Here is a 25886-nt window from a genome sequence, read left to right as displayed (position 1 = left end):
TCTGCCTCCCAGGTTCAAACAATTCTCCTGCCTCAGCCTCCCAAATAGCTGGGATTAAAAGCGCTTACCACCACACCCGGCTAATTTTTGTATTTTTAATAGAGATGGGGTTTCACCATGTTGGCCAGGCTGGTCTTGAATTCCTGACCTCAGGTGATCCACCCACCTCGGCCTCCCAAAGTGCTGGGATTACAGGCGTGAGCCATCGCATCCAGCCTCCTTGTCATTTTGAAACCCAGCAAAGAGGAGATTATGACCACGTTCTTTCCAACTTAGGTCATCCAGGCAGAAACCCAAGGACTTAGCTATACAGATAAAGACTGTGACCAAGCAGGTTGAGAATAAAGACTGACCAAGATCTTAGACTGCAAGATGAACGCCTTTCTGTTGTTTCAAAAGTACAGGGACTTAACGAGTCCACAAAGAGAGTGTGCACTTGCTTTACCTAAAATAGGAATGTTTCACTAAAATACACTCTTAAATGTCAACAAAGGTGTTACATTCAATACTATAAAGATTGTATTGATAAGAAACACTAGTTTCTTAATCCCATGGATTTGTAGCATCTGTCAACATCCAAAGAAATACGGAGTCTTCTAAAATCTCTAGATCTAGTGATTGAGCGTCTTTCTGACTCGCGTCCTTTAACAGACTCTCAGCAGATATGCAGGACTACGGCTTGATTATCGACGGAGCTGCGCTGTCTCTCATAATGAAGCCTCGCGAAGACGGGAGTTCCAGCAACTACAGGGAGCTCTTCCTGGAAATCTGCCGGAGCTGCAGCGCGGTGCTTTGCTGCCGCATGGCACCCTTGCAGAAGGCCCAGGTGCTGCCCGCCCATCCTCGATAGCTGGTGATCAGGGTATCCGAAACACTGGAAACCTTCTGTTAGGTCTCACCACCGTGGATTGTTAAAAAGCCTAGCAGGGTACCGCCTGTTAAAAAGAGAAGTAACCATGGTAGAGATTTAAAACACAGATCTCGTTTTGCTTGTTGGGCCAGGCTCAGTGATTAGTGGGTGTTGACCAGTCTGACGTGTGACCCTTCCAGATGTAGCGGCCAGGACAGCTGCCCTGGCTGACTTCTGTTAAAAAAAGCTGCCTCAGTCACTCCTGAGAATCTATACTAAAGGTTTAGGGGAAGGGAGCTGACATTACTGAGCACCTAGTGTGTGCCTCCTACAGACACAAATGCTTTTAGCCTCAAACTAACCCTTTCGGGCGAATGAGGGCACCAGCTTTACAAATTGGAATAATTTGCCCAAAAGGCTGCAGTTGGGAAATGCCACGAGGATTCAACTTGTCCATCAAACTGCAAACGTCTCACGCGCCCATGTTCTTGTGGGAAACACACACCGAAGTTTTTTCTTTAAACACTTTTAAAAGCACTGTGGAATACACGTGTAAACATGGATGTCTTTCTAATACCAGGAAGCCTAGAAAAGTCCCAGCTTCGTTATACCACATTTTAGACACGATACGTCAATTTCTCTTGAACTGTTCATGAGTAAATCCATAACTGGTCAGAGCAACCCAGTGTTTAAGGTAAAAAACGTCTCACACAAACTCTGGAAACCGAGGAGGTGAAGAGTTGAGAGTTTGTGCCCGTGGGTGCATTAATCTGTCAATTTTGCCAAAAACACGGAGCCGGGGTCCTCAGGACGACAGCTGAGCCTCGAGCATTCACAGACCTTCCGTGTGGGGAAGACGGTGCGATGTTCTCCTCTCCCTCACATGTGTAACTGCACATGAACCTTACAGGATTACTTCCCGAACGGAACAGCAACTCAGGGTTTGCCATTTGTTCTTCATGTATTCCATAGTACTTTCTTAAGTTCTCAACTGGCTTTTGAAATGTTTCATACAAATTAACTTGTGTTTCAGTTTCCTATCTTGAAACAAGAAACCACCCATCTCTTCAGTCTTATATCTTGAACTGTTACATTTAGGCACATATATGGGGGGAAAAAAGAAATTGACTAAAAACTTGGAAATTATTTTTACATAAAATTGTCATATTTGATTTTGCACTTTACAAATTTGAAAATTAAAATAGCATTAGGAATAGTTTAGTTTTAGAAATAGATGCTTTATACCAAATAGCTTGAAATACCTTGGAATAGTGATGCCTTCTAACAGAATCCAGGGTTCACATTTGCCCCTGTATATTTAAATGTATTTTCCCAGTGTTTACACATTTTTCCATATATTTAAATAGATGAATATAACAATAACCACAAACTACTTCATATATCTCACGTCTATACCGCCAAAGTTTGTCTACCAGCCTTTTCCAGCCCACGTCATTTTAATCATACTTCATTTCTTTTACTTTATTTTGTTTTGTTTTCAGTATGAAACAAAGTTTTATCCTATATGGAGAAAACAATGTCGTAAATTAGCTGAAGTAGATAATTTTTTCATTTGCCTAGGCTAACTTTACATCTTCATTATTTCTGCCTAGTGAATGAATAACCTGTTCAGAAGTGGAACAGTGAAGATAAATGCTGCCTTTCTTTCTTTTGCAGATTGTTAAATTAATCAAATTTTCAAAAGAGCACCCAATCACGTTAGCAGTTGGCGACGGCGCAAACGATGTCAGCATGATTCTGGAAGCGCACGTGGGCATAGGTGAGCTTTGTCCTTGCTGCCGGCACGTCCTGGTGGCCAGGTCACCCCTCCGCTAGACAGAGGCCCATGGCAGCATGCAGGTGCATTCAGGACACCCCCGTCATCACCCTCGTGTGTGACCAGGAAGGCTCATGGTGATGGTTTCATCCATTCTTCTCCCCGTCCCTGCCCTGTGCGTGGTGTGCGGAAAGCATTTCCTCAGCTCCTTCACCTCCGTCTTCTAGGTGTCATCGGCAAGGAAGGCCGCCAGGCTGCCAGGAACAGCGACTATGCAATCCCAAAGTTTAAGCATTTGAAGAAGATGCTGCTTGTTCACGGGCATTTTTATTACATTAGGATATCTGAGCTCGTGCAGTACTTCTTTTATAAGGTAGGCGGATCGCCGCTCCCCCTCACATTTTCAGCAGCAGATCACACACAGGCTGGCACGACCCTTGTCTGAACCACTTGATGGCACAAGAGGTCATTGATCTCTAGGTAGCAGCGATTGTCAGAAAGGAAGGGGTGAATCTGATTGCAGTCATCTCCCGCTTAGCCGTGGCTTTGCTTTTTACGGTTTCCATTACCTACAGTCAACCCAGGCCCAAAAATATCAAATGGAAAATTGCAGAAATAAACGGTTTCTAAGTTTTAAATTGCATGCCATTCGGAGCAGCGTGATGAAGCCTCATGCCGTCCTGCTCTGTCCTTCCTGGGATGTGGCTTGTCCCTTTGTCTGGTGTGCCAATGCTGTGTGTACACTACCTGCCCCTCAGTCACTCTGTAGCTGTCTTGGTGACCAGGTTGACAGATCACAAGAAGAAGAATGGTGAATACGACCCGATAATATATTTTAAGAGGAGGAGGGAGAGACCAGATTCATGTACCTTTGATTATGGTATATTATTATAGTTATTCTATGTTTTGTTGTTACTCTCTTACTGCGCCTACTTTATAAATAAAACTTTGTCATGGGTGTGTATGTGTAGGAACACCCATACCTGTCTACAGTGTAGACAGGGTTCAGGACCTTCCGCAGATTCTTCATCCTCCCCGGGTCTGGGAATATACCCCCGAGGATGAGGAGGCCCTGCTGTGCCACGGGAGACCCCCAGTCCTTTTCTCCCCTCCACAGAATTGAGTGTGGAACCAATGAGAACCTTTCAGGTGGAAATGTTTGAGGAACGGTATTTTAGAATTCCTTATTCACTGTGTAGTTCGATTCTTTCCTGTTTATACTGATACCTGCATTGCCTTCTTGTTTCTCTTGGAGCTGACAAATTTCCCCAATACGTTGTCTGTCCTCAGAGTGGCCAGAACGTGGTCACATTTCAGTTGCCCCTGAAATAAGAGACTTTCTAGAACCCTTTAGTGCTATTCTCCCGCACTCTGGGCACACGTGGATCCCTCCGCCCACGTGGGACAGGCCACGTTGGAAGTAGCGGCTGCTTCCCTCTGCCCCATCACTGAACTAACAGCTCTGCCTTGCCTTTCAGAATGTCTGCTTCATCTTCCCTCAGTTTTTATACCAGTTCTTCTGTGGGTTTTCACAACAGGTCAGTCCTGGGGTCTTCAGGGACAGGCCATCTGAGCCTTCTTTTCCTTCCCCCAGTGGGTGGCTGCCGTGGGGAGAGGAGACTTGGGAATGAGCAACACTCCCCAGCATTGCGAGGAAGCCAGGGTGCCCAGCAGCAGACGGGGGTGAAAGGTCAGGCGTGGGGTGGGGGCCACGGTGCTGAGGAGTTGCCGTCCTGGAGGCCGCTTATTCCGTGTCTTCTGAAACTGCTATGGCCCTGAGATGAGGGCTAATGATGATGTGGTCTCCCCAGGGCCCAGCAGTGCCGAGCTGGGTATCCTGACACCACTGCAAGAATTAACTCCAACTCGAGGTCCTTGTGGACATAGGCCACCCCGGTGCCTGGCACGTTAACGTGTACAGTGTGCCCATAGGGGAAGAAGACAGTTCCCATCCAGGAGGGGTGAAGGACTCCCCGGGCACCTGCCCTAGATGGACGCCTCCTTCTGTCACTCGTGTGCTCAGTGGTTGGCGGGCCAACTGCCTTCATGGGAAGTGACTGGGACCAGAGTCACTGAAGCTTGAAGATGGCAATCAGAATTGCAAATGTTTTCTATGACTTTTTTCCTTTTTTTTTTTTTTTTTCTTGAAGTTTGTGCTGATAGAATGGGATGAGTCAGTGTTAGGCTTTTTGCCAGCTGTGACTTTCATCCTGAAATCACAGTTGATCTCACAGACCCTAGTTTATATCGTTAAGCTTTGAAAAGTGCTCTGATCTTTCTAGGCATTTCAGAAAGAAAATATATTTAATCAAAAGATCCAGAAAGTTTGTAACAATGCACCGAGGCGCCACTTCCTTGTGTCTTTCCTCTTACAGACTTTGTACGACACCGCATATCTGACCCTCTACAACATCAGCTTCACCTCCCTCCCCATCCTCCTGTACAGCCTCATGGAGCAGCATATTGGCATCGACGTGCTTAAGAGAGACCCGACCCTGTACAGGTACCATCCTCCACACAGCCTCCCCTGAGAGCACAGAGAATAACCAGGCAGCACTCTGGCAGTTCTTCCAGTAGCCACCTGGCAGACCCCAGTTAAGGGCCAGAAACATTCAGCATCTACTGATACTCTTGCTTGGTCAGGAGCTTCTTTAAACTGGAAGCAACATAGTTCAAAGGGAGACTCTTTAAGCCTTGCTGGATGGTTTACGCTGCATTTGGAACATCTGTGTGGAGCCAGTTTGCACTTTCCTGTGCTTTCTAACAGTCCTAAGGGAGCCGGGGTACCAGCGTCCTCCTCGTTGTGACTCTGGGGAGTCTGTGGCCTAAGTTACCCTTTAAAACCATGTGTGTTCCATTCAGTGAGAAAAAAGAAAAATTAATAGCTCTGCTTTCAGGGTGTCTTTTCTCCCAAAAAGTTATATTTTTTTTAATAATATGGAAGAGATATTTTTCTGCTATTTCAGAAATGCCCCCCAAGGTCTCTGGAAGATTCAGTATGTTACTGTTTTCCATGGTCTTTTAAATTGTATTAGTCCGTTTTCATCCTGCTGTGAAGACATGCCTGAGACTGGGTAATTTATGAAGGAAGGAGGTTGAGTGGACTCACAGTTCCACACGGCTGGGGAGAGGCCTCACAGTCATGGCGGAAGGTGAATGAGGAGCAAAGTCATGTCTTACGTGGTGGCAGACGAGAGGGCGTGTGCAGGAGAACTTTCCTTTATAAAACCATCAGATCTCGTGAGACTTAGACACTATCATGAGAGCAACATGGGAAAAAACCGCCCCCATGACTCAACCACCTCCCACCAGGTCCCTCCCACAACAGGTGGGGGTCATGGGAGCTACAATTCAAGATGAGATTTGGGTGGGGACACAGCCAAACCCTATCATAAATTAGAATTTTGTTTTTCAGATAATTTTACATCCATATGCAGTTGTAAGAAATAATAGATTCCGGCCGGGCGCGGTGGCTCACGCCTGTAATCCTAGCACTTTGGGAGGCCAAGAGGGGTGGATCACGAGGTCAGGAGATCGAGACCATCCTGGCTAACACGGTGAAACCCCATCTCTACTAAAAATACAAAAAATTTCCCGGGCGTGGTGACGGGCACCTGTAGTCCCAGCTATTCGGGAGGCTGAGGCAGGAGAATGCCATGAACCCAGGAGGCGGAGCTTGCAGTGAGTTGAGATCCGGCCACTGCACTCCAGCCTGGGTGACAGAGCGAGACTTCTGTCTCAAAAAAAAAAAAAAAAAAGAAATAATAGATTCCGTGGACCCTGATCGCATGTCTCTCAGTGGTGACATGCAAGAAACTGCAGTCCAGCATCACATCCAATGTGTTGATGTTGATGCCATTCTTCTGTTCCCTTATTCAGATCACGCAGCTTTCCCTGTGCTCATGTACGTGTGTGTACATGACACCTGTCTGTGTGTGTTCAGTTCTATGCAATCTTCTCAAATGCGTGGTTCCTGCATCTACCACCACAGCCAAGACCACGCGCTTCCCTGCCCAGGATGCTGCAGGAATCCGTGCATCAGCCTCGCTGCCCTCATCAGAATATTTAGCCATTCTATGGGATCTTGATGGCTTGGACCCAAAAATAATCACTGTAGGTGATTAAGGACGACGATAAAAAATTTGTTGTACATCTTTAATAATTGGGAATAAATCTGAGAAAACGGGAGAGGATATACCGTTCTAGACATGTATCCAGAAGGAATCCTGCAAATTCTATCTTATTGAACAGGTGTAAGGTGTCACGTCAGGCGTAAGGTGTCACATCAACTGTAAGGTGTCACATCAGGCGTAAGGTGTCACGTCAGGCGTAAGGTGTCACAAGCTCAGTGAATGTCAGGTGTGTGCCTTGTGTTCCGTGTTCGTTACTTTCAGAAGCAACAGCGCATGGCTTGCATCTCTCTGCCTGTGACGATATTGCAGTGAATATGAGAGAAAGAATCTAAGCAAAAGTTAGCCAAGGACATGAATGGGTAGTAAAATGCTGGTTGTGACGGACATGCCGCATTTGTGGCCAGAGCACAAACCTCGTGTTTACTGGCCACACACATCTTATCCTATGAAGACAACGTCCAGGGACGGCCACCCCAGAGCCCGGGGGCGGCGCCGAGCCCCGATTCTCGAGGACACACGCTGTGCACTTTTCTCCTCTCACAGGGACGTCGCCAAGAACGCCCTGCTGCGCTGGCGAGTGTTCATCTACTGGACGCTCCTGGGACTGTTTGACGCACTGGTGTTCTTCTTTGGTGCTTATTTCATGTTTGAAAATACAACTGTGACGAGCAACGGGCAGGTCAGTACGGAGCTCGAGCGCGCCGACTCAGCTGCTCGGGAATAAACCGTCCCAAGCCTGTATGATGATTTTGTCAAAGCAGTAATTCAGTGCAGCCCGCGCAGCTTCCCAACGGGGTCGATGGCCACATGCACGTCGCTCCGGGTCACATTACCTGAGTGCTCAGTGTCACTGGAAGGAAATGTCCTACTGAGGTTTTTTGTTTTTTTGTTTTGTTGTTGTTGAGACAGAGTCTCGCTCTGTCGCCCAGGCTGGAGTGCAGTGGCCGGATCTCGGCTCACTGCAAGCTCCGCGTCCTGGGTTCACGCCATTCTCCTGCCTCAGCCTCCCAAGTAGCTGGGACTACAGGCGCCCGCTGCCTCGCCCGGCTAATTCTTTTGTATTTTTAGTAGAGATGGGATTTCACCGTGTTAGCCAGGATGGTCTCGATCTCCTGACCTCGTGATCCATCCGCCTCGGCCTCCCAAAGTGCTGGGATTACAGGCGTGAGCCACCCTGCCCAGCTGGCCTGCTGAGGTTTTCAGACTTTATCTCTGTAGCTTACAGTTCACCATCAGCTCATTACTTAGTGGTAGAATTACACAATTTAGACATTGCGTTGTTTTTGGGTTTTTTTTTTTGAAACGGAGTCTTGCTCTGTTGCCCAGGCTGGAGTGCAGTGGCGCGATCTTGGCTCACTGCAAGCTCTGCCTCCCAGGTTCACGCCATTCTCCTGCCTCAGCCTCCCAAGTAGCTGGGACCACAGGCACCCGCCACCACACCCGGCTAATTTTTTTGTATTTTTAGTAGAGACGGGGTTTCACCGTGTTAGCCAGGATGATCTCGATCTCCTGACCTCATGATCCACCCATGTTGGCCTCTCAAAGTGCTGGGATTACAGGCATGAGCCACCGCACCCGGCCTAGACATTGCATTTTTAATATGAGAATGAATTCCACGTTGAGCCCGTGTTAGATTTCCCCGAGCACCGTACTTAAGTCTGCTTCTTTTGCAATGAAGAGATTTGTAGTTTTCTAGTGAACATTCAGTCTCTGGTTGGTTGCCTAATCCCTGGGGATTTGTTTTATTTGTATCTTGCTTTTTTTCTTTTTGCCACTGGCTTCCCTTCCTACCCTCAGATAATGACTACCAACACACACGTGGTAAGACACTCATGGGTTTGTCGTTTCTCTGTGTTTTTGGAGTGCATTACAAATGAAATATTTCTCGAAAATATTTTCAAACGTGACTTCCTGTGTGCTTTGTCGGTGGAAACGCTGTTAGCCGCTGCTGCCCCACGCACCCCGGAGCTAGCTGTGTGTTAGAAGGGGCGTGTGCCTCCTGACACACATCCTTGCTGTGTTGCCTCGGTTTCCATGTCAGGGTGGCCCATTGAGTCAGGGATGTTTTCTGAATTGACTGGATTGATGGGAGCTTCCCTCGACTTTAAATTAAAGGCAGCACAGGCGTGTGTGGGAGGCCTGGTGGGGCCCTGTGCTATCTGAGAGAGCCGCGCCAGCCGCTGAGTAGATGTCAGAGACCATCCCTGCTTAAAGGCCGCAGGTATTTAGCCGCACAAGCAAACACCAGCACTGACCTCGGAGAAAGTCTCTCTTCAGCAGCCCCTTCTGGGTGACTTCTAAACAGAAATCGGCTTTGTTCCCGGTTTAGCCTGACCTCTCTCTCCATGTGTGTTTGTCCCTCAGACTGCTGGGTTCAAACACAGACGTCCCGCTGCGTGTCCTGTGCACTGTCTACCTGCTTTAGTCGTTTTCACTTCTCATTACTAAACTCTGCTGTTATCCTTCGTCATCACTTAAATCCGTTTTTACCAGGTCGATCTTGAGAATCCATTCAAATGTTATTTCACTGTTTTAAAAGCTTTAGGTTTTTTAGAATTTATTCTTTGTCTTAGTTTATTTTAATTGAATAATTCCCGAATGCCACCAGGCCATGAATGTCATCATGTTGATTCTTTTGTATCTTTTATGAGATTTTCCTCCGGGTCGGGCTTACGTAAGCATCTTGTGTAGCCCTTAAAAAGAACTAAGACGTAGTGTCCTGAGCTCTGAGACTCCAGGCTCCTGGCAGCCTGCCGTGGCGATAGCAAGTCCCCTTTTTCCCGCACTTGGTTTTCCAGTTTTCTCTCACAAACGTCATCCTGGTTCACTACAACCACCCTTTTCAGCTGGACGTTCAGATCACATGAAAGCTGAGGAAAGAGCAGTTCGGACAGATCAGACACCCTGTGCAGGGTCAGTTCCCGAGGGGCAGGGCCTGGGTCACACACAGACGTCCAGCATCAGACTTCATGGTGTTGCCTGGTGCGGCCTCTGGGTTGTTGTAATTTTGAATTTCAGCATGAATGTGAAGGTGCCTCCCAAGAGCCCCTGGAGGTGGACTTCAGGGGCGAGGACACGGGTGCTACTGTCCTAGGAGGGCTGCTGGCTGTGCTCCTAAATGAGGTGCTGGCAGTGCAATGCCAGGGGCTTCCTGGCAGGGACTCTGCAGCGTCTCTACCTTGTTGGACCCCTGGAACCCTGACGTGTCCCTGGTCAGCTGTACCTGGTGGTCAGTGGGCACTGTGGCTCTGCTGCCTTTCCTGGAATCTGAGGGTTTCCACAAGCTCCTGTTTCCTGGTCTTTTCTGGCTGTACCCTCCAGCCCCCGGCTACATCCTGGAAGGTACCCTGAGCCCCCACGGAACCCGCACTTACCCCCAGCGTGATGCCAGCACTCAGGGAACTTGGGGGTAGACCTAGCGGCTGACAGCCCTCTTGGTCCTTGCATAGCAATTTGGGGTTGGGGTGCTCACCCCTGAGAATTTTCCCTTCCAACGAGGATACTCCCAACAGGGTTACAGTCCAGAGGCCCTCTGGGATTGATGGTTCACGGGTGAGAGCTACGTTGTTTTAAAGACCTAAATTATTCTAAAGGAATGTCTATAGATCCTGTGTGGCATGGGAGGAGCAATAGAATTACGGACGTCTTTTTCAAAAGTTCACCAGTGGAGCATTTTCTGCACTGACATCGTAAGCCATAGTAACTTCTTATTTTGATGCCGCAAATGAGATGCGAAGACAACAGTTACTTGTTGAACAGCAGGATATTCCTAGGTGAACGGTTAAAAGCTTGGAATGTGCTTTGATAGACTTTGATACGTAAAACACAGAACAGAAAAAGGAGGTTCGCGTGTACCCGAGTTTGCATTACGAATTTTTAAATGCCAGCTGTGCGGGAATTTCTGTGCTCAGTTTGAGACATTGGGACCGACGTTCGTTGTGACCGAGAGCGTTGAGCAGGGCCAGTGTCAAGAGCGGGCAGAAAGTTGCAGGCAAACAGGCTCGGAGCCCATCACCGCGCCAGGGAACTGGTGGTGGGAGAGGCAGCCGGGAAACGGGGACGTCCTGCCGTGCTCTGGGGGGCTGCTGCATCTTCTGTTATGTGATAATAAGAAAATTCAGTGCTTACATCTTTGGGGTTTGAAGTGTTGGCACGCAAGAAAAATGAGGTGTATTTTCTAAAGCTCTTGATTTGAAAGAGAAAAAAAGTACATAAAAACGAGATGACTTGGACTGTTTTCCCCAAACAGATATTTGGAAACTGGACATTTGGGACGCTGGTATTCACTGTGATGGTGTTCACAGTCACACTAAAGGTAAGTGGTCTCACGCTCACGTTCCTCCTCCAGCCACAGTGAACCCCTGCAGGGTAGGCCTCACCCGCTCTGAGCTCTCTGAATTGTAACTCCGTACCCAGGCTGGAAGCCACTCTGCACCCAGCCCAGGCCGGCTCCTGGGGCACCCTGGGCATCCTCGTCTTGCTGTTTAGACAGTAATGCACAGACTCAGTACACCCCGCCACCCCGCGTGCAGACCCCAGAGCGACAAAGGTAACCTCGGGAGCGAGCTGCTTCTTCGTGAAAGAATTCAGAAAGAATTCAGGCTAGAATTCTTTTCAGTGACAGGTAGCCCTCCCCGGCAGTGCCATCAAAATACATTTGAATTGAAACAAATTAATGTATTTTGGAAAATTTTACTCTTTTTAAAGTCCAGTGAAGTTCTGTACAGACTATTATCATTATGAAATCTCAAAACCTATCAGACTGAGTCTTAAAAAGTGATACCGAAACATTCCTAAGGTGATATTCTTAGATAGTGATATAAACAACACCTGACTCTAAAGTAACTTTCTGGCCAGGCACAGTGGCTCACGCCCGTAATCCCAGCACTGTGGGAGGCCAAGGCGGTGGATCACCTGAGGTCAGCAGTTCGAGACCAGCCTGGCCAACATGCCAAAACCCCGTCTGTACTAAAAACACAAAAAGTAGCTGGGCGTGGTGGCAGGCACCTGTAATCCCGGCTACTTGGGAGGCTGAGGCGGGAGAATCACTTGAACCTGGGAAGTGGAGGTTGCAGTGAGCAGAGATCACACCACTGCACTCCAGCCTGGGCGACAGAGGGAGATTCTGTCTCAAAAAAAAAAGAAAAAAGTAACTTTCTTAGGTAGTGACATAAAGAACACCTTAATCTGAATGACTTTCTTCGGTGGTGATATAAACAACACCTTGGTCTATGGCCCCCATGCCGCCATCTGGGAAGTGCATCCATGGCTCCCTTCCCCAGGACCCGGGGCTCTGGCGTCCCCACGTTCTTCCTCTCCACTGGCCGTGTGAGGTGTGCCTTTGTGTTCCGGAGCATTTTTGTGTGGGCATTGGGTCGTCACTGCTGGGTCTGTGTTTGGTTTAGTCTTTCAACAGCCCCTGGTTCTCTGTCCTGCCTGTCACGATCATTCTGACTGCTCGGGTGACACCGTTAACTGCCCTTTTTTCCTTTTAGCTTGCGTTAGACACACACTACTGGACTTGGATCAACCATTTTGTCATCTGGGGGTCGCTGCTGTTCTACGTCGTCTTTTCGCTCCTCTGGGGAGGAGTGATCTGGTAAATATCTATAAGTAGCTGATAATCTGATAAATATCACGTGACTGTTATTACCTTAATAGTCCTGCACTATATTTTTATCAAGGATTGAAGACACATTTTCCGTGCAGCCTCGTTGGTTGGGGCCAGTGTTTGTTGAACACCTGCTGTGTGCTGGGCGTCATGTGGGGTCCTGGGATACAGTCGGGGCCAGACACGGGGGAGTCCCTGCTCCTGTGACTTGCACCCTCAGGGGAGAGAGACACTAACTGATAACAGCTTGTGACGAGTTATACGGAGGAACGGACCAGGATTCTCTACCAGGGGACCTATGTCAGATTAAAAGGCCAGAGATGACTTCTCAGAAAGTCATCTGAAACCTAGAAGAACACCATCATCACAGCAAGTCCCAGCTGGTAACTGCCTCCCACAACGAAGCACCCGCCAAGCGTTGGACAGGTCCTGTCTCACTCTATCCTCACGCCCCACAGCAAGATGGGGCCCAGGCATGGTGGGGCTGGACCTTGCCCGCAGCAGCCTGACTCCTGGGGGAGCCTCTGGTTCCGGGGAGCAGCAGCAGGCACGCAGTCCCGGGTGGGAGGAGGTCCTCGGTGAGTGGGAGCCGTGGCCAGCGGACAGGGCCCGGACCAGGCTGCAGAGCAGGCAGGGTGGCCTCCTGGACCGCCGGCTGTGAGGATCCTGGCTTGAGGCTGTCATGGTCAGTCAAGCCATTGGAGGGCTGTGGGCAGAGCACAGCAGAGTTGGGTGGCTCTTTTAAAAACCCCACGGTGGCTGCATGTTGAGCTGGTGAGAGCGATATAGGCAGGGTGGTCAGAGACTGTTGCCATAAGCCAGGAAAGTACGCAGGGTGGTGGGCCCAGGACCAGGTCCCAATCTCAGCCCCAGCGCAGCAGCCTCTGCCACAGCCCTCTGCAGACCTGGGGTCAGTCGCCGGCCTAGGGAAAGCCGGCGACCTTCTCGGGATCCCTCAGGGCCCCTGACCTGGGCGGGATTCTCAGCTCAGGAAGTGTCCCTCCCGATTACCTCGTTCAGCCAGCGGCCCCTGGTGGCCCCAGGTTGCATTACACAGTCCCAGAGATGAGTGCCGAGCTTCGAGGATTTCAGTCACCCTGCCAGCCCCAGAGAACCCTGCTTGGCTCTAGAGAGCCCAGCCCAGCTCCCGAGAGCCCGGCCATTCTAGCAGCCCTGAAGGCCGTGGCTCTGTAAGAGGAAGATTCCGTCCCAAAACCTCTCTGACCAGCTCCTGGGCTTTGGAACCGAGGAGCCACAGCCCATCAGCCTTGGTAGAATCATGGCCTCCACATTGTTTCCTAAAACATTGACCCCGTGTCTCTGATGTGCTGGGAGCTCACTGTGTCACCACCACTTGGTGATGAGACCCCATCCTCCTGCCCACCACCAGCACCTCGGGGGTGCCTCCAGCCCCGTCCCAGGCCTGCCAGCAGCTCCACGTCCCTCCCGTTACTCACCACGCCCTGCTCCCGTTTCCCTCCTGTTGTCCACACGCCAGTGTCACTGTGCTTCCTGGAGGTGGGGCCCTGTCTCTGTGTCTCTACCACCGTCCATAGTGCCTGGGATGTGAAAGGCGATCAGGAAACTACCAGAAGGCACGTGTAGACGTGGACCTGTGGACTCAGGCTGGCTGCGGGTCACCAGTCCCTGCGTCCTTGCCAGCCTCCCTCATGGAGCTGACACAGACATCTTTGAGTTATCCTCTTTCTTGGGAGAGAAGTCATTGCTTGCTCTGTATTGACGACCGGTGCTCGGCACGTCCTTCCCATCCGAGACTTCAAGATAGAAAAAATCCCTATTTCGATCCCTTTTTTTTGCTTCTGTGAAACCGAACTTCAGAGACTTTCTGTGTTCCCTTTGAGATGACGTCATAGAATTCCTTCTCCCGTCCCTGTTACCCCAGCATTACCGGGAGGTTCCGCGTTCATTTTTTATATGATAAACTCAGAGCAGGCTCCGTGGCTTGCCAAGCAACTCTCTCTGACAAAAGTGTGAACTCCCGGAACAAACGCCCTCTCCAGTGCGGAGAGAGGCTGGCCCCAGGGAGCACGTGCCTCACCAGCGGCTTCTCTTCCCTGCCCCTCAGGCCATTCCTCAACTACCAGAGGATGTACTACGTGTTCATCCAGATGCTGTCCAGCGGGCCCGCCTGGCTGGCCATCGTGCTTCTGGTGACCATCAGCCTCCTGCCCGACGTCCTCAAGAAAGTCCTGTGCCGGCAGCTGTGGCCAACAGCAACGGAGAGAGTCCAGGTACGGGGCGTCCCAGCCGGGGCAGGGGTGCTTCAGGGCCCTGGCCTCAGGACTAGGAAATGACCACTTTGAAAGATAGTGTGAAAGGTTTGGATTTCATAAAACGTGATCAGTTCAGGTATCACTAATGAGTTTCTTAATGATACATGATTTTAAACATCAGGTAAATTTGAGATGACTGATGTTTAATTTTATGTTTTAACCTAAACATTCAGATTAAACAGTAATCTGAAATAAGACACAAATAAGAGAAAAAAGACTAATACAAAAGGCAAATTATTTCATGTAAATGCAACCCTGTTTTAAAATTAATCATTACTTTAAAAGGTTAAATTACGTAATTTTTAAGGATGGTAAATTTGGCTGGAAACGGTAGCATCTGTATCAGGAAATGCTGGTATTGGTGGAGCTGCTTATTTTCCACATTCCCAAGTTTTAGCCACAAGCAGAATTCTGGGTCTGGGGAAGACATGACGATACCGAGTGCCCCCTCAGGTGCAGAGGGTTCGGCGGGTGTGAGGACTTGGCCTCCGGCCCCCCGTCCTTCTCAGCAGCTGGGCTCTGACTTCAAGCTCAACCCCAAGTCAGAGGCAGTGACCACGTCCCCTACTCTGCAGTCAGAGGCAGTGACCACGTCCCCTGCTCTGCTGCTTTACCGGGAAACCTGCCTGTCCTCGGAGGGCCGCTGCACCTGTCACAGTCCCTCGGGACTCTGTTAACAATGCGGGTTTTCAAGTTTCATCCCTGAAATTTCTAATCACTCCGTGAGGTGGGGCCCTGGACTGGGCAGTGCTGAAGCCTGGTGGGGACACGAGGGGTGGGAGACCCCCGGCGGTGGCCGCTCCTTCAGGGCGTGAGGGCCGCCCGGATGGACACAGCGGTGCAGTTGGGAGGAAGACGGGAAGCGAGGGGGCCCGGGGCCCCAGCCCTGACTCACTCACGCAGCTCAGACACTTGGGGGCTGGCTCCCAGCAGTGCTGCCGTGCTGGGAGGGAAAACAGGTCACCCTCCCTTAAGGGGCACAGCCCCACCCACCACCCACCTCTAACAATCAGAATGGGACCCTGGCTTGAGAGCTTTCTTGGGACGTTGGTGCCGATGTAAAATGTTGAAACCAATGCCGCCAGTCCCCGGCACTCCCTCCTTCATGCCTCCTGCCACAGTTTGTAAAAAGGAGCGAGCAAAACTCGTGGTGAAGAGACCCCCACTCAGCGTAGTGAAAATGTCCACACACAGCTCCACTGACTCGGGGACCACAGGCAGGAGAAACGCAGCAGAACCTGCACGTCAGCTGCTGTGTGCAGGGAGAGGAGCCAGTGGGAGCAGGAGCCAGGGCCCAGGTTGAGACTCCACGGCCCCCAGTGCTTCAGGGGAAAGTCGTTGCCGCCAAGCAGCCACTGCCCAGCCCTGCCTGTGGCCCGAGAAGCAGCTGTCTAGTGGTACTTTTCTGTAAGCACAGTCCTTGGTTCCTGAGCCCTTTAGCCGTGCAGTTCCACAGCGGGCACACGTGTTCATGACAGGGCTCTGTGCATGGAACACGTGTTCATAACCACATCCCATTCACGGGGACATGGCAGACACACATGTCACAAGGACACAAGGCACAGAGGAGACAGCAGAGCTGTGGGTCTGACCCTGAGAGAGAACAGGTCCAGCTTGGGGGTGTTTCCTGGGCCCCCAGCTGTGGCCACAGTGGTGTGGCTTGAGATTTACGAGAGTCTCGGACGCACCTGGCCCCTGGGTGCGTGTGGCTGCAGAGGTGCCTGGTCAGAGATGCCTGAGCAGGCAGGAGTTGAACTCGGGGGGTCAGGAGGGCCTGTCCCCGCAGGAGTCTGGGCTCTTCCATGACAGTGTGCATGCAGCCTCGAGTCGGGGCTGCCGAGGGCCACGCCCCCAGACGCGTCTGACCACAGGCCCTCTGCTCTGCGGCACATCTCCAGGATGGGCGGGTCTCAGGGGGCACTTTGGGAATGCCAGTGAGGACCCTCCCCGTCCCACCCTTTGTTCAGAAGCCCCTGTTATGCTGTGGGTCTCTGCATCCCACAAAAGCCTCGGCAACCCTCATGAACAGCCACACAGTGGGACCTGCAGAAGGCATAAAGCAGGGAGTGGGAGGGGCTGGCGGGTCATGGCGGGGGGCACCAGTGTCCACCTAGAGTGGCCAGAAGAACGTGCACATGGTGGCGAGCCTCTGACTAACTCAGCTCTGTCTGTTGTTTCTCTTTCCTTCCTGTTTCCTTCCATCTTCCGACCACTTTGCCTAAATCCCTACACCTTGTTCACACACCCCTCTGTGCGTGGCCGCTGACCTCGGAACTCAGACTAAGAGCCAGTGCCTTTCTGTCGAGCAGTCAACCATCTTTATGCTTTCCCAGACTTCCAGCAGCCTGAGTTTCTGATGGAACAAGGTGATGCTCCTCTGCCTTCCGCACGCTTGGGATGGTAGACGCGGGGCAGCAGGGCCATGCCTGTCACCAGAGCCCCGAGTCCACGCGCTCCGACGCAGTGTCCGCCAGGCGCTGGGCACGGCAGCCCCACGTCAGGAAGCCCCACCACCCACTTACACCTTCACGTGCACAGACCGATCGTGAGCTGTGCTTTCCATCAGTCACAGTTAACCAGGGTTTCTCCCTCAGTGTCCAGGCAGCCTCAGAACCCACCTGTGAGGGTTCAGACACAGCTGACAGCACAGAGCCGGCCACATGATCCCTCACACAGGTGTCAGAGAGGTTCCTGTGCAGGAATCCTAAGCAGGAAGGTATGAGAGTTTGCAATTCACAGGTCATCCAGGCCCTGAGCTCACATACCCTGCCCTCCGCAGCCTGTAGAGTGTGGATCCTCCCTCACGCACCCACTTCTGTGCCCATTCTGCAGCTGGAAAGACTGACGACAGCTAGGATAACACGGTTTGCTCAGGACCCACGCACATTTCAGAAAAGGGGAGCCAGGCTGAGCCACACAACTGGAGGCAAAGGGGACAGAAGTGTTTGGTGTCAGATGTTCGACCAAATTCTCTTTTTACTGTTTTTTGAATGAAGACCTCTTTGAAAGCTTTCTGTTAATAATACGCTTTAAAAATGATGGCCCTGGCCTTTCTGGGCAGCGTAGGGGCATTCACATGCCACTTTCCTGCGGTGGCATCCGTGGTCAGAGCCGAGATTGCAGGGGCCTGCGTGCTATCCTGAAGTCACATTCTGTCTTTCAGCCGTGTGCTCCGGCACCAAATCCCGCATTCACGCATGCCTCCAAATTAATGGTGCTCTGAAAATGCATGTTTGGTATTTTACTGTTTTACCAAATGCAGCCTAGAAAAATGCCCAGAGCAGAAAGGGCTTTTTTTCCCTTTAATAACATCATCTTCTATATATTTTAAACACCATTTTTAGCTGACAAAATGGTCCTTTTTTAAGTCCAAGCAATTAATAGGAATCAAAATTTTTCTAATTTAGTGTCATCAGAATTTGTTAGATTAAATTGCAGAATTTCATCTCACCATTTCTATACTTGAAAACATTAGGGATGAAATTATTAGGAACACTTTAATAACTCATAGGAGGTCCTTAAGAAACTAATTAAATCATGCCAACTCTAGGCTAAAAATACGCATTCTAACTATTGCCGTGGTTTGTTGAGAGCTGATTTGCCTCTGAGCATGTGCAGAAGCTGAGCCCGGCTACATAGAGACGGCCGCACAGAGGTGCGTTCTCCTGCCGCCTACGAGGCCTCGGGCACTGGCGTGACCCCCGCAGGCAGGGCCGGTGTCCGCACCTGAACACAAAGCGCCTGCAGCCAGCACGTGCCCGGCACGCCCAGGAACACACCGTGGTGCTGAGACCACCTGCGTTCTGCAAAACTTTGGAGGAGTAAACATGTCACTAGTCCTCACGTGGGGCATATTTTACTTCCAGTGGATGGTTTTCTTTTCATCTGTTCTTATGGAAAAGAAAAGCATCACGGGCCTGACGTGTATATATGTGCGATTCGCACACATATGTCTGTGCTGGCATCTCTGCGTATCTGCATGCAGTTCGCCTCTCCATCCCTGTCCCCGGGACGGGTGGCAGCCTCACCCTTTGTTTCCTGCTGCTCCTCACCTGGGCGTTTGCCCATTCGGACCTGCAGTTCTGCAATTCCAAGCCCGCAGTTCTTCAGCTCCCACGCTTCCCTTATTCCTTGAATAAGGCTGGGCTACGAGATCTCAGTGCTCTGTGAGCACGTTGGCCTCAGGACACTCTGCAGGGCCCTGGCAGAGCAGCTCCCGAGGCTCGCTGTCTGCCATGGAAGTGGGTGTGTGGCTGAACATGTGGCTCCAGGATTCCAGAGGTGCCTGGTGGACCTTCCAGCTGAGGGACCTGGGACCCTCTGCCTCCCACAGGTGCCGTGGCCCGTCCCTGAGCCTGTCACTGTCTCTCAGTTCTGGGCTTGGGCTCCTCATGGGAGCGGCCCTGCTGGGACAGTGTTTTCCCAAGGCGCCCCTGAGCCCTTGCCCTGGCCGCTCCGTGACACCCCATGCAGACTCCAACAGAGGCTTAGTGCCTCTTCCTGCTGGGGTCCCACGGATGGTGCAGGCGGAGGCCAGAGCGCTCCTGGTGCTCGTGGGCACCGGCTCAGCAGCCCTGCGTGGCCCACATTGCTCAGTGTCTTTCCTCGCCTTGCAGAGGGGCATGAAGCACAAGGCTCCAGTCCAGGCCGCACAGAGCAGCGACGGGCCCCTCCTGAAGGACCTCCTACGGCGGCCAAGGCGCAGTTAGCTCCACGCTAGGTAACTGCGGCTGCTGCGTGCCGCCCGTGTGCTGTGACTGTCAGACCTGTTTTTCCTCCAAAGTTTTGCTGTGCTGTGCTGTGCTGTCTTTGATAACAAAGGTTCACGGTGAAAAAGAGCAGCTCTCTTTACACACACATGCATTTGCTGTCCCAGGTAAGTAACATGCCTGAGGGCAAGCCGACCACACATGGAACATGCCGTGCACACCCACACACGTGCACACTCCCCCCACACACAGCACGCAGCCTGACCGGGCCCAGCTTCGTCAGATACAGGCTCACGGTCCTGGTCCCTGGGGGAAACGGCTTCACCTAAAAGGCCTCTCAGGAAGGAGCCTGCTTTGAAATCAAACGTGGATATTGCGTGGTTTGTGTGGAACTGGGGCCCAGGCAAGTGTGAGTGCAAGTCTTCTGTGTGCCAGCCGGAGCACGTAGCTTGTCGCCTCCCTGACAGACATGGAGGCCGTGAAGACGCCCTGCTCCTGCCAGTATTTCCGGGACTGGAAATGCTGGTCTAAAAGTGGGCTGGCCTGGGGACGGCCCCCCGTCAGACAGATGCGTGCTGCCAGCCTCTTGCCGCTCCCCTCGCTGGTCAGACCTGCAGGGCCCTTGCACGTCCGGGGCCCCAGTGGGCTGTCAGAAGCCATGTAGGCCCCATCCATGTGGTGACACCCAAGGCAACATGCCAACAGGACGCAAACTGAGCGTGTCCAGTACTCCATCAGCTCAGTCCCTGTGGGGTGGGGCCTGCCCTCTCTGGGGCAGTGAGTTCGCCTTTTGTTCGAGGGTCTCTGGGTACCGGTGTAGCGTTCGAGCTCTCACTGCACAGGAAGCCAGCTATCGGGAGGAAACTTGTAGGTTTCCCGTCCATGGCCTGTATCCCTGGGGTCCCTGGGTTCTTCCCTGGGATGGTGGGACAGGGGGACAGTCACTGTTGATACCGAAAAGGAGAGGCACTCGTTCCTAGACAGAGACCCCTTGCCTCTATGGCTTCTCCAGTGTCCTGAGCTGAGTCTAGCAGTTCCTGCAGGAGGCGATGGTAGTGAGTGCATCCCAGAGTGGCCCAGTCACCCCAAGCAGCCCCGTGGGGATCCCTGAGACTGACCGTGTGTCTCGTTCTCTCAGCAGAATGGGTGCGCACAGCCTCGGGACCGCGACTCAGAATGCACCCCTCTTGCCTCTCTGCAGAGCCCAGGCTACCAGAGCACCTGTCCCTCGGCCGCCTGGTACAGCTCCTGCTCTCAGCAGGTGACGCTCGCGGCCTGGAAGGGGAAGGTGTCCGTGGAGCCCCCACCCACCCTCAGCGGTTCCCGTCACCACTGCAGTTCCAGCCCGAGTCACAGCTGCCCTGGGACCCGTGTGCAGATGCTTGTGTGATGGATGGTCCTAAGCCTGTGGAGACCGCACACGCCTCTTCCTGGCCCCCAGGAGGCAAGGAGGGGGGTCACGGGCCTTGCCCTCGAGTGTGGCACGCTGGCCGCCTGGACCCAGCGCTGCAGTTGTTGAGCCACACCGGTCCCCCCGGGCATTCGGCCCGACTCAGAAGGGACATCCGGCTGGCGCACCCTGTGCTGTCATGCAGAGGCCATTCCCCCAGGCCCGTGTCTTCACCCACCTACCGTCATCGGCCTTTGCTGTCACTGGGAGAGAAGAGCCATCCAGGCCCCCGGGGCGGCCATGTGTGGACACCTGCTGCTGTTCCTGCTCGCCCGGCCGCCACTCGTGCCCTCCATAGGGTGAGGTGGAGCTGTGGCGGCACGTCCTTTCCTCAGCAACCCTCCAATCCTCATGCTGTGGGAAGGGCCGGGTCACTCGGATACCGTCATCCCTGCGGATGCACAGCCGTGCCCTGTTCATCTGGGAGCGGCTTCCCTGTGGTTAAGTCCAAGCCTGCCTGCTCTGTGTGTCAGGGCTGGCTGAGTTTCGGTCTCCCCATCATCGCCTCGTGCAGAAAGCAGTGCCATGTGGGAGGATGAGGCCACGCCAGTGGCTTCCAGCCCTGCAGCACAAGTGCCAGGATGTCCATCGGCCACTCACCAGAGCATGGAGCCGTCAGTCCACTGTTGCAGGAGAATGTTGATTTCGCGGGTGCAAGGGCCAGGAGACAGATACTTGACTATGATGGGCAGACATCCTCTGTCCCCGTGGAACAGTCACCACCAAGGTGGTGTTGGTGCCCCAGAACCTGTCTCCAGCTGATGGGGGTGGCCCACAGGACAGGGGTGGATCCCAGCAGGCAGCACTGCAGCTCCGCCCACCTCCCACACTGCACCTCCACCCGCCTCCCACACTGCAGCTCCGCCCGCCTCCCACACTGCAGCTCCGCCCGCCTCCCACACTGCACCTCCGCCCGCCTCCCACACTGCACCTCCGCCCGCCTCCCACACTGCAGCTCCGCCCGCCTCCCACACTGCACCTCCACCCGCCTCCCACACTGCACCTCCGCCCGCCTCCCACACTGCACCTCCGCCCGCCTCCCACACTGCACCTCCGCCCGCCTCCCACACTGCACCTCCGCCCGCCTCCCACACTGCACCTCCGCCCGCCTCCCACACTGCACCTCCGCCCACCGGGCTCTGCGTCCCCTTGTCCCCACATCCCCACGTCCCCACGCAGGGCTCTCCTTCGTCTTAGGATTCTGTCCAGCGCTGCTCTGGGTGGGTTAGCAACCCAAGGGCTGCTGTGATACAAAGTCCCTGTTGCTCTCTGTACTGGCGTTTCTATTTCTAGAAATAATCTTTGACGTAGCCTTAATGGTCCTTAAAGAAGACATTTCATTGTGAGATTCGGTACTGCTGCCTTTCAGGAAAGTACCAGACGCTGGAGGAGGAGCCGGCCCTCATGCCCGCCCAGAGCCACGCTGTCAGACGGGCTCCGGCAGGCGAAACCAGAGGGTGTTTCCGAGGTGCTCGACAGTAGGTGTTTTTGGAAGCTCAAATTTCACCATTTGATTGTATAATCTTTTACCTATACAATATTTATTTGAACTAAAGGATAAATCGGCGGTAAGAACAGTGAACACAGTGGTTGAGATAAACTAAGGTGACAAACACCACACCAAAGATGAGGGTAGTGAGCAACTGGCTTGAGCAGACAGAACGGGGAGGACTCCACCGTGTCCCGAGGTCCTCGTGCGGCCGCCCTGGCTTGGCAGCCCTGCCCACGCTACCCCCGCAAACAATGGTGTGTGCATTTTTACAGCCCTTTTTAAGAACCCAATATGGGCATAAATGTAATACCTGTATGGGGGGCAGATTCTCTGTATGTTCAGTTAACAAATTATTTGTAATGTATTTTTTTAGAAATCTTAAAATTGCCTTTGCACTGAAGTATTTTCATAGCTGTTTATATGTCTTTTATTCATTTATTTAACATACTGTCTAATTTTAAAAATAGGTTTATAAAGCTTTCATTTTTAAGTTTATGTAATTTTGGCCACTTTACATTTAGATTCTGGTGAGAGTTTTGACTGAATGTTCCAATCTCTGATGAATGTGAATTTTCAGATTTGATTTTATTCTCTACACACACCTCTTCCTTTCTTGGTATTTCTGGTGGCAGTGATTAGTTAAACAGCATATTTAAGGTATGATAATTTGCTATACTTTTTCTTTACAATTTGTTGCAATTTCCTCTGCTTTCTGTGTTTCATCTGTTAATTTCCATCCTTCAGCCTTAAAAATAGAAGATTCTCACATGAAGGTTTAGTAAGCTGGGTCCCAGCTCTGCCTGTGTGGAGATAGTCACCATGTACCTCTGACAACAAGTCTTAGTGTGAAAGTCACTAAACTTTTACACACTCCCAAACGTCTTTTAAAAAATTGCTTGGGAAATTATTAAATGAATGTACCTGATCATTTGAAATCGACAAGGGGCACGAGATAAAAACTAAAAGGATGACGTCAGTGAATGACGTCACAGGGTCTTCACACAATTTTCCACCTCACAGTAGTTAGTATTTACTTGCCTTAAACTAACTTTGAAGCAAGTAATGTCAACTTTGAGCACTTTGTCGAGTTTTGAAAATCTTATTTGCTGCTGCACAGGTTAATAAATTATCAATTTGTAATTCAGCATGTTGGTCAGAGACACAGTCGCTGATTCACACCCAGTCACCGCCACAGACCGTCTCAGACACGCACAGTGGGCCTGCTGCATGACTCACACCCAGTCCCTGCCACAGACCGTCTCAGACACGCACAGCGGGCCTGCTGCATGACTCACACCCAGTCCCTGCCACAGACCGTCTCAGACACGCACAGTGGGCCTGCTGCATGACTCACACCCAGTCCCTGCCACAGACCGTCTCAGACACGCACAGCGGGCCTGCTGCATGACTCACACCCAGTCACCGCCACAGACCGTCTCAGACACGCACAGCGGGCCTGCTGCATGACTCACACCCAGTCACCGCCACAGACCGTCTCAGACACGCACAGTGGGCCTGCTGCATGACTCACACCCAGTCCCTGCCACAGACCGTCTCAGACACACACAGTGGGCCTGCTGCATGACTCACACCCAGTCCCTGCCACAGACCGTCTCAGACACACATAGTGGGCCTGCTGCATGATTCACACCCAGTCCCTGCCACAGACTGTCTCAGACACACACAGTGGGCCTGCTGTGACTCACGCCCAGTCCCTGCCACAGACCGTCTCAGACACCCACGGTGGGCCGGCTACATGTGTGTCCCGGGCTTTTGGCTCCACGTTCACTCATAGCCATGTCCACTTGCAGGCTTGCACACGGGAACACACACATACATATGTACATGTACACACCACAAACATGCAAGCTCCCGCACACATGTATGCACACATGTACACAAGTGTGAGCTCCTCCACACGTGCACACGTGTATGTACACCAAAGCATGTGTGACATACATGTACATGCACATGTGTACACATACTACAGACGTGTGCACACTCCACACAATGCATGTGCACATACCATGAATGGTGTAAGTTCCTACACACAGATGTGATACATGCATGTACATGTAAGCACACATGTACAAGCTTCTACAGGCTTGCTCTCACACGTGTGTATGCACACCAGAAAGATGTATGAGCTTCACCTGTACACATGCATACACACACATGCACATGTACATTCACTACAAACACATGCAGGCTCCTGCACACATGAGCACACATGCACATGTACACACCCTAAGCATGCACAGGCTCCTACACACGAATATGCACACATGCACATGTACACATCCCAAACACGCACAGGCTCCTACATACATGCACATGCATGTGTACACCACAGACATGAGTTCCCAGACGTAAACACGTGTGCACACACCATACACACGTGAGCTCCCACACATGTACACACCACAAACGTGCAGGCCCCCGCACACGCGAATACATCCATGCACGTATGCACACATGTGCCACAAGCAAGTGCCCACTGTCCTGGTGTCCCGCATTGCATCCTGCCTCCTTCCTGAGGGCCCCTGTGAGGGGCCTCTGGCCGGGCATGGGAAGATGGGGCTCGTAGCCCAGGCCTCCCTGGGACGGAGTGTCCCCCTCCTGGCAGAATGTCTAGGCTTCGCAGAGTGGGCCCGGGGTGAGGTCGCAGCTTCACTTACACCAGCTGCTCTGTGAGCAGCGCTTGGTGCCCTGGACAAGGTCCTTTCCCCTTCAGGGAGGTCCAGCCCCATGAGCTGAAACCTCCCCTTGGATCAGCCCTCTACCAGGTGGCCACAGCAGGACCGGCCACGCCCACGCCGCACCTCATCCCTGCACACGTCAGGGAGCACGGCCGGTCTTCTGCCACGAGCCAGCTGGGAAGGGCCGCGGCCTCCTAAAGCCGTAGTCAACCCGGCCTGCGTTGGAGCAGACGGGGCGAACAAGCAGGCCACACCGCCTCGAGGGAGGAGGCCAGATGCGGCAGCTTCTCCAACAGGGTGACCATCCGCTCGGCTTGCTGAGCGTTTAAACAAATGTCTAGACAGGCTGTTGTGACTTCTCTGAGTTGAGCCTTGGCCAGGGGTCCGGTGCCGTAGCAGGAAACCTCCAGCCTTGTTCTTCAAACCACTCAGCTTATGTGTTTTGCACTGACTAGTATTGAATAATGCAGCCACTTTTATTTAATGTTAATATTATTTATTGGGCAGCTCAGTGTCTTAACAGCTTGATATGCAGGTCCTTGTATCCTACATTTCTTTAGGAAGTTACCCATTTGTAACTTTAGAAACAGGAAAAATGTCAGTTGGTAAATGCAATCTTTTTTTTTTTTTTTAAGCTAAAGGTGGGTGAACTGGAATGAAAATCTTTCTGATATTGTGTCTATAAGCAGCTTTGATGGGGATGTGTTAGAAGTGTCATGAAAGTGTGATTCTACTTTTGCAGAAAAAATCTAAAGATCAATTTATATAGCTTTATTTTTTACTTTATCAAGTATACAGAATTTTAATATGCATATATTGTGTCTGACTTAAAATTATAATGTCTGCGTTACCATTTAAAATGTCTATTCAT

At 51.8% G+C, this 25886-nt stretch overlaps 1 protein-coding gene across 12 annotated transcripts in view; it reads left to right on the top strand.

Annotated features, from left to right (window-relative positions):
• LOC105485271 (ATPase phospholipid transporting 11A) overlaps positions 1–20916 on the top strand; it is a 183284-nt gene extending 162368 nt beyond the window's left edge. For 3 of the 12 annotated variants that reach the window (XM_011747541.3, XM_011747542.3, XM_011747539.3), the window contains exons 20-29: positions 652–826; positions 2528–2630; positions 2855–3000; positions 4106–4165; positions 5003–5130; positions 7304–7439; positions 11010–11075; positions 12256–12359; positions 14458–14623; positions 20513–20916. In XM_011747541.3, the coding sequence (XP_011745843.1) occupies positions 652–826; positions 2528–2630; positions 2855–3000; positions 4106–4165; positions 5003–5130; positions 7304–7439; positions 11010–11075; positions 12256–12359; positions 14458–14623; positions 20513–20764 (1336 nt within the window). In that variant the 3' untranslated portion in view covers positions 20765–20916. The other 9 variants (XM_011747547.3, XM_011747545.3, XM_011747546.3 and 6 more) reach the window with 9 other exon arrangements.
• Positions 20917–25886: the final 4970 nt, after the last annotated feature.

This window comes from Macaca nemestrina, chromosome 16 (genome assembly GCF_043159975.1).
Source record: "Macaca nemestrina isolate mMacNem1 chromosome 16, mMacNem.hap1, whole genome shotgun sequence".
Taxonomy (NCBI): Eukaryota; Metazoa; Chordata; class Mammalia; order Primates; family Cercopithecidae; genus Macaca; species Macaca nemestrina.
The sequence above is the reverse complement of the archived record's forward strand: the minus strand, read 5'-3'. Positions and strand labels throughout refer to the sequence as shown.